This window comes from Eulemur rufifrons, chromosome 18 (genome assembly GCF_041146395.1).
Source record: "Eulemur rufifrons isolate Redbay chromosome 18, OSU_ERuf_1, whole genome shotgun sequence".
Lineage (NCBI taxonomy): Eukaryota > Metazoa > Chordata > Mammalia > Primates > Lemuridae > Eulemur > Eulemur rufifrons.
In genome coordinates, this window is record NC_091000.1 from 39,757,598 (window position 1) to 39,765,609 (window position 8,012).

Sequence of the window (8,012 nt, forward strand, 5' to 3'; positions counted from 1 at the left end):
TCCTTGACAGTAATCAGGGCTGGCATTGTCATGTGGACAAGTTGGGACTGATTTTGCTTCGTTTCTCTGAATGACAGTGTGATGAACCTGGACGATTTGACAAGGAGAGGGCTGTATCTGAGTGACATCCCTCTGCATGATGCCACGCGCGATCTTGTTCTTTTGGGAGAACAATTCAGAGAGGAATACAAACTGACCCAAGAACTGGAAATCCTCACAGACAGGCTGCAGCTCACATTAAGAGCCCTGGAAGATGAAAAGAAAAAGACAGACACGTAAGAATGTAACGCTTGGGGCACAATTGTGATTCATAATAGACTGTAACTCTATTATACTTAAAATTGATAACCAGGCTAAGAAGGCCTGAGGCCTGTGGTAGCTCTGGAGTAGTAGGCAAAATCTTCCCCATTGCTTTTAAAAAGAAACCATGCATAAGGAAATAAATCAATCTTAATAGCAGTGGGAATGTGTCTTCTATGTTTAGAAGCCAAGGTTGGAAGAATGTATGCCAAAACATGTCTTTAAAACTCATGAGAATAATTCAAATTCAAATTTACTTCAAAGATTAAAGTCCAACTATCATTCATTCATTCATTCATTCATACAAGAGTTATATATTAACCATCTTCAGTATGCCAGAGGCTGGCCATGTGCAAAGGGTTACTATGAACAGTGAACTTAGAATTGACTGTCATATATTTTAAAGAGTCTTTTATTGGACCCTAAATTATTTTAGGGCTTGGAAGATATGAATCTGATGTCATCTGTAATGATGATAATTACATCTAATGACATACATTAGCAAAGATATCAAAATATAAAATGATTATTTTTCCATGAATGGTAGATTAAATTATAAAATATTAGGCAAATAACTTCAATGATAATACTTCATTTTCAAGTACTACATTTATTAATAAATAATACATATCATGCATACTACTTGCCCTTGCTTCTATGTACTAATTAAAAGCACTACATCACTGACATTCATAAGAGATTTTATCCAGCTTCTTGTGTGACATCATTTTTTAATGTTTATATAATAGGAAGCTATGTTTTTAGAGAATTGAACTGATATGCCCAACTTTCCGTAAGAACTATTAATATTTCCCTTTACTTGAACACCCAGAAGATTGGTGACAGCGTCACTTTCTATACTTCTCCTGCATTGATATCTGTGTAGCTGCCCGAGAATGGATGCTGTGCACACAAGTAAACACATCCATTAACTTGATTAATAGCATGGCTGAAATAGAGAATGCCGTTTGAATACCTGTCTTTATCCATAGCTTCTTAATTCACATGTCTTGGCCTCTGTATAATGAAGCTAAGAGTTGTGTTTATTTCCTTTGACACCACTTTAGTTTCCTCATGGTCCTAAACTGCACCCAGTTTAATCTATTCAGTCAATTTGCAAATTTCAGAAATTATTTGGGGGCTGGTAGCTCAAATTCTTCCACTGTTTGAGAAATAACTTAAAGTGTGTAATTATTGATACACAGTACAACTTCATCCATGAAAAATTACACATTTTATGGAGCTTGTAAGACCATGGAACTAAGGTTCAAAGTCAAATGGGTTTGTGGGTTTGAGTTAATATCCTGCTCTGGCTGTTAATATGTTAGAAAACCACCTAAGTTTCATTTTTTGTGTTGTGACTCAGTTAGCTACTATCTACATTCACGCTAAACAGATAACTACCAATACTATGGAGAATGCAGATTTTAAATTGTGAAAATATTCATATATTCTGTGCTGAAAAAGCTCTTAATTCACTTTTTTTCTAAATTGTCAGCTTAAGCAGGGTATTCTCTTCCTAGACCAGGAGTCCAAAATTGGAAGTTGTTGGGGGTAGAACAATGCTCTTGTCTTGAAGATGAGTAGCCGATAAGTACTTATCACAGAACTATTCCTTTATTTTGATTCCCCAAGATGGGTTTGACTCTCTGAAACTGTTTGTACTATTTAGTGTTATTGTGCTTCAAGAACTCTTATATTATTTTTCAGACTATTAGATTTAGAATTAGATTTTTATAGATATTTGGCTTTCAAGGTCATTTAATTCGAAACCATTTACTATTTACTACTAATTTTCTTTAAAGCTAAATAGTTCTGTTCACACTTAATATTCAAATACAGCTTTAACATTTTATAAACCGTTCTGTTTAAAAGTCAAAAATGAAACACTGGAGAAATTCCAGCATGGCTAGAGACAACATTGAGAGCTCAGCTCCATTTTGCACATGGAAACTTCCCACAGGGTGCCCTTGTGCTGTAGGGAAGAAAAAGGGAAGAGTCCTCATTTGTTCCTCTGAGTCTTCCCATAGGCCTGGTTTCTGCTTCCGTACCTCTAAATTCATCAGTTCTCATTCTCCTGCGATGTGCTTGCCACATCTGTCCTCTCAGCGTGATCCCTGATGCCATTGTGGGAGTCTCAGTTTTGCCTATAGAAATAAAATATTTTCTTATCTAAACCAGTTTTCACCTGTCTTATCAGTTTCTTCTATGGAGGAGTGAGGCATGAATGACACTAGAGAAAAATCCTGCTGCTTCTAATATTTCTTTCCAAAAATTGAGATAAATTTCTTCTTTTTGAGAGGTACACATGCTCTTGGTATTGTGCTATTCATACAATGTTTTAAGTGCTGGTAACGACAGCCTTCATCCTCTGAATAGCATAATAGCAGGGTCAGAATACAGGACTATAAATGAATACTTTGATTTTCTATCCCCAAGTCTCTTTCTTTGCTTGTATTAATGAATATGGCTAGTATTTGATGCCAGTTTTAGAGGGTGTCCTATCAGAATCCAGGCCTTGACAGTGCAAATGACACTGGTGCTCTGTGAAAGGGACAGCAGAAATACTAAAGGCATTCCCAGCGTGTCTTACAGTGGCGCTCTCCTAATCCTGCTGAACAGATTGCTGTATTCTGTCCTTCCTCCGTCCGTTGCCAATGAGCTGCGACATAAGCGCCCAGTGCCTGCCAAAAGATATGACAACGTGACCATCCTCTTCAGTGGCATTGTGGGCTTCAATGCTTTCTGTAGCAAGCATGCATCTGGAGAAGGGGCCATGAAGATTGTCAACCTTCTCAACGACCTCTACACCAGATTTGACACACTGACGGATTCTCGGAAAAATCCGTTTGTTTATAAGGCAAGTCCTCATGATAGCTACTGCCGTGCTCTTCAGTCTGGTTTTCTGAGGGTCCCCTCCGCAGGCACTGCTGTCACGGTTCTGCCTCCAGCACTGCAGCCCTGGTACCGCAAACCTCCATGTAGTCAGTGTTTACCATTTTCTTAAATAATTGCCTCTTGTTCTAAAACTTTCTCTTTCTTGTAACTAAAAGGAATGCTTCATGGAGTGGGTGATCCCCTGGTTAAAATGAAATGTTTAGCAGCTTATTTGCACTTAGGCTAACAAATCTGTGCAGGGTGTTTATCACATTTACTATAAACATAGCATTCGTTTTAGTGCTCTGCAAGAGACATTTTTACCGAAATACATAAATGGTTCACACAGTAAAGAAGTCGTGGGACGTGAGAAGGGTACTCGGGACTGAGGTTTGCTTTTAGATAACATCAACTTGAAGATAAACGTTTATAAGGCATTTCTGCCCTTTGTTTCAATTAGAAACAAATATTGGAAAAATGAAGTCAGTGGAATATTGCTTCATAAAGGCAAGAATGTTAACTAAACCATTCCTAGGCATCTGGGATAATGTAATTCCACAAAGACTATTTATTTTATAGTCATTTTCTGAGATACAATGTAGCACTTGGTGAGCACGTCATAAAAATAAATGGTTAATGACCATGATAAATCACTGAACTTCAAGTCATGGCTCTTGTGCCATTAAACCATTACGGTTTTAAGGGCAAATAAGGTAAAAAATTATTCTACTGAATTATAAGGGATCTGAGGTGGGAAACTAATTGCTTACTAGAGGAAAAAATAATTCCGTGTCTGTACCCGCCTATAATCAAAGACCCCAAGTACTATGTGTGTAATCACAAGGTTTCATTTTGTTGGAGTTGAATATATTAGAATTTTAAGAGAATTAAGGGGGAGGGGAATTTAGGGACTTTAAAGTTGCTGATAGCCCTGGGAAATTGTTTTTTTATTAGAGTAGCAAATGAAACAGTCATTTTTATGCTAACCAAAGAACATCTAAATGTATGTAATATGTTAGGTGGAGACTGTTGGTGACAAGTACATGACAGTGAGTGGTTTACCAGAGCCATGCATCCACCACGCACGATCCATCTGCCACCTGGCCTTGGACATGATGGAAATTGCTGGCCAGGTTCAAGTAGATGGCGAATCTGTTCAGGTTAGTAAATAAAGTAAATGTTATAAATAACAGCAGTAGACCTTTGTGGATAACTGATTCACATTCTTCACCAGGAAATCATTAGTGTGTACAAAGAAAAACAACAAAGACTACACTATTTTATTGAGCCCGTTGTGCTACATTCTTTCATAGACATGGGAAATTTGTTGAACTGTTTGAAATTATCTAGTTTGTTCCATGTACTGAAAGTCATGAGTATGAGATAAAACCTCCTGTTCCTTCTGGTTTAGTTTTCAAAATCTCTTTTCTGTGTCTCATGTAAGTTGCCAGATTTACATCATTGAAATATTCAGACTTCAAATGTTTCTCTTGGGAGACAGAGATTTTGTAAAGGTTTTTGAAGTTGACTGTAACATACTTAGAGTTCTTATAGAGAAATCTTGTGATTCTAGCTGATGGTTCTACATTGTTCTGTAGCAAGTAAGCAAAAAAGTCATGTGTTAATGATCGAAGTTATTGAAGCAAAGCTTTGATTTCTACAGATAACAATAGGGATACACACTGGAGAGGTAGTTACAGGTGTCATAGGACAGCGGATGCCTCGGTATTGTCTTTTTGGAAATACTGTCAACCTCACAAGCAGAACGGAAACCACAGGAGAAAAGGGAAAAATAAATGTGTCTGAATACACATATAGGTAAGAGAAAATGTCTTGATATTTACTGATTTTCAAACAAAATGAGTCTTTACATATGGTTTAACTGTCTGAGTGAATTTGGCACCTTGAAACAGTTATCACCTCCACTCTTTCTTTCCTCGATTAGGATTGTTTATTTTTTATTTGAGAAGATTGTGTCATTTCCATTTTAAATTATTTCACACCATCCTTGGAATTCTTGATATGATCATTATTACTAAAACCTTGAGTTACTTTTCAGTACAACTTCAGCACGTGTTCTTGCTATCTCAATTCATGATTCAGATACACGTCGCCTTCTCCAAACAGCCTTTGCATACCTCTCTCCCTACCCCCCGCTGTCTTTTAGATGTCTTATGTCTCCAGAAAATTCAGATCCACAATTCCATTTGGAGCACAGAGGCCCAGTGTCTATGAAGGGCAAAAAAGAACCAATGCAAGTTTGGTTTCTGTCCAGAAAAAATACAGGAACAGAGGTATGACTAATCAGAGTATAATTCTCGTTTTTAAAACAGAGTATAAATATGGGGAGCTAAATCATAATCACTGAAAATGTGTTTCATTTGAAAACAATTCTTGCTTACAGAAATTAACGTTTCAGTAAAGCAGGGGAAATAACTGAAACATTAATGAGCCAGTTCAAACAATAAACACTTTTTAGGGCATACTTTATGGTTACCGGCTTTTGTCTTCTAATGAAATTAAAACCAAAGCACTAGATTGAAAGGCCTGTTCTTTTGTTTTTCCCCTGTAATCTGTCTCAGACACGACTGAGGTGACATGGGCGGTGAGGGACTCCCTTGGCCCCTGTCCTGAGCCCCTAAGCTAGTTCTGAGATCAGCGTCATGGCCCAGAAGGGCTGCAGTTCATGGGAGATTTCTCAACCATGAAGTTTAAGATCCTTCTAAGGGACAGAATATGTCCCTGTGGAGTGTTTGGGGATTTTTGGAAATCCTAGTGACTAGTCCCTTGTGTGTTTCTCCTAGAGAGATGAGGGATTCATAATTTGTCAGAATGTAATTAATTCCTTAGGGAAGTTTTAGGTTCTTGCTAGTATTTTGGTTGAATTCCAGCCAGAACCCATATGCTAGAATGGACTTAGAACATCACATCCAAACTGGAATCATGCCACTCACAGTGGCATTGGTACACACTAAAGTCATGCCTAGTCTTTTCCTACTCATAATGTGTTGCACCAGAAGCAAGTTTGATACTTGTTCCCCTGTAGATGTATTGGTTCTTCAGAGGGGATGAGACTACATGATTATATTTCATTTCATATATGTATACATTCCCTAAAAATGCTTTTCAAGTATAACAAGTCCTAAAGGGAATGGAATGTCAAGTTTTAAAATATTTATCTTCTTTTAGCTGGTTTTACTTTAAATAATTTACGTATGGGGTTGGCATGTTTACTGATGTTCTTCTGATAAACCAAACTATACCCTCGAGTGTTGGTCATCTTAGTCTGGTGGCTCAGTTTTTCCCAGAATTATGGAGGGAATAATTCAGAGAAACTGCAGATCACACTGTCATAGAGAGAAAAATATGTTTAGGGGATATTACAAGCTTTATTGTCACTGCACATCGATCCCCTATTTCTTCCATTTTGTTAAGGAAGCAAAGCTGCATGATTACTGACTCTGGGATTGTGGGATGAAGAAGACAACAGTTATCTCCTAACACAAGCCAAGCCCAGGAGCAGTTTTTCCCTCTGTATACAGATTTTACTTTGTCCTTGTCGATTATCCCAAGCCTTTTTCCTAGGTATATCTCCCACTATCCATTATTCAACTTTAGCTCTGCTTTTGATCATTTTTAAGGTTTTAGTATATTATATAAAGTTTGGCTTTTGATGTGGATGATGTGAGCTTCTTGTGTCTTAAAATCTACTACAAGCATTACCTGACGTGGTCATCTGCAAGTAGTAGGCACCCAGTAACTATTTGTTGAATTTAATTCAATTAAACTGAACAATATTTGGCCATGTGTGTATATATTATGGTTTACCAAATCTGTTTAGTGCTCCATATATATGTATATGTATATTTTAATGGCTATAACATGTAACAAAGTTTATATCATGTGGGTATATATCATTGTAGAAATCATTTTCTAAAGGAGTGAATTCTAAGTTTTAGGAAAAAAATGCAATTTATTTTCAGACTCTCAAAGTAAGTATTGATATACCATGCTATGAAAATAGTGACTATTTTGAAGTATGCTCATTTCCCTTTGGGAATATAGAATACTCATTTCTGTTGTTAAAGTATTTGGTTGCTCATTCAAATCATATGGCAATTATACTTCTTCTAAAATGCTATCATTTGTATTGTATCCCGTGTATTAAATCTCATTAACCACATGCAGCTGGTATAGAAAGCTGCGCTGTTTCACACTGAGCTATTCCATTAGCTCGGGCTAAATGTTAGGAGCTCTAACCATACCCGAGAATAAAGATGGAAACATACTGCTGGGATACTTCTGTTAGAACATTCTTGGCCTTTTATTTCCAGAAATGAGCTTCCTTTTCTTAGCTTTGAAGAATGTCATTACATCCAGGACATCATGTTCAGAAAAATTAGTTTAATTTCAACATAGAGTGCATTACAATTGGAATAATTGGCCTCTTGTTCTTAAATGTATCTGATAATTTATTAATATATATCTTTATAAAATACAGTGCAACTACTTTTGTGTAAAAATTGTTGTCTTTAAATTTAGTATTTCCTATCAGCACATCAATATATGTATAAATGTTCCATGTTAATGTGTAAAAGAATCGGCAATAAATTATTTTTTCCACTTGTCTCTGTACAGTTTTTATTTCAATAAATATATTAACATTATTATTTTCTATTGTATTAATGCCTTTTTCATAAATTAATTTTGATTTGCTACCATTAGAAATTGTTAATGGTTCCTCTTAGTCATATTCTTAAATGCTGTTTTTCTTTAGTGCCAACAAAGTAATGGGAAAAAAAAACTGGACATGGAAGGGAGGAGACACAGTTAAA

The 8,012-nt window shown here is 36.4% G+C and overlaps 1 protein-coding gene across 4 annotated transcripts in view; it reads left to right on the forward strand.

Annotated features, from left to right (window-relative positions):
• GUCY1B1 (guanylate cyclase 1 soluble subunit beta 1) overlaps positions 1-8,012 on the forward strand; it is a 45,001-nt gene extending 36,989 nt beyond the window's left edge. For 2 of the 4 annotated variants that reach the window (XM_069493102.1, XM_069493105.1), the window contains 6 exons: positions 78-275; positions 2,923-3,160; positions 4,197-4,337; positions 4,841-4,995; positions 5,345-5,471; positions 6,613-8,012. In XM_069493102.1, coding sequence (XP_069349203.1) covers positions 78-275; positions 2,923-3,160; positions 4,197-4,337; positions 4,841-4,995; positions 5,345-5,471; positions 6,613-6,636 — 883 coding nt within the window. In that variant the 3' untranslated portion in view covers positions 6,637-8,012. Of the gene's footprint in view, positions 1-77; positions 276-2,793; positions 3,161-4,196; positions 4,338-4,840; positions 4,996-5,344; positions 5,472-6,612 lie in introns of all 4 variants that reach the window. The other 2 variants (XM_069493104.1, XM_069493103.1) reach the window with 2 other exon arrangements.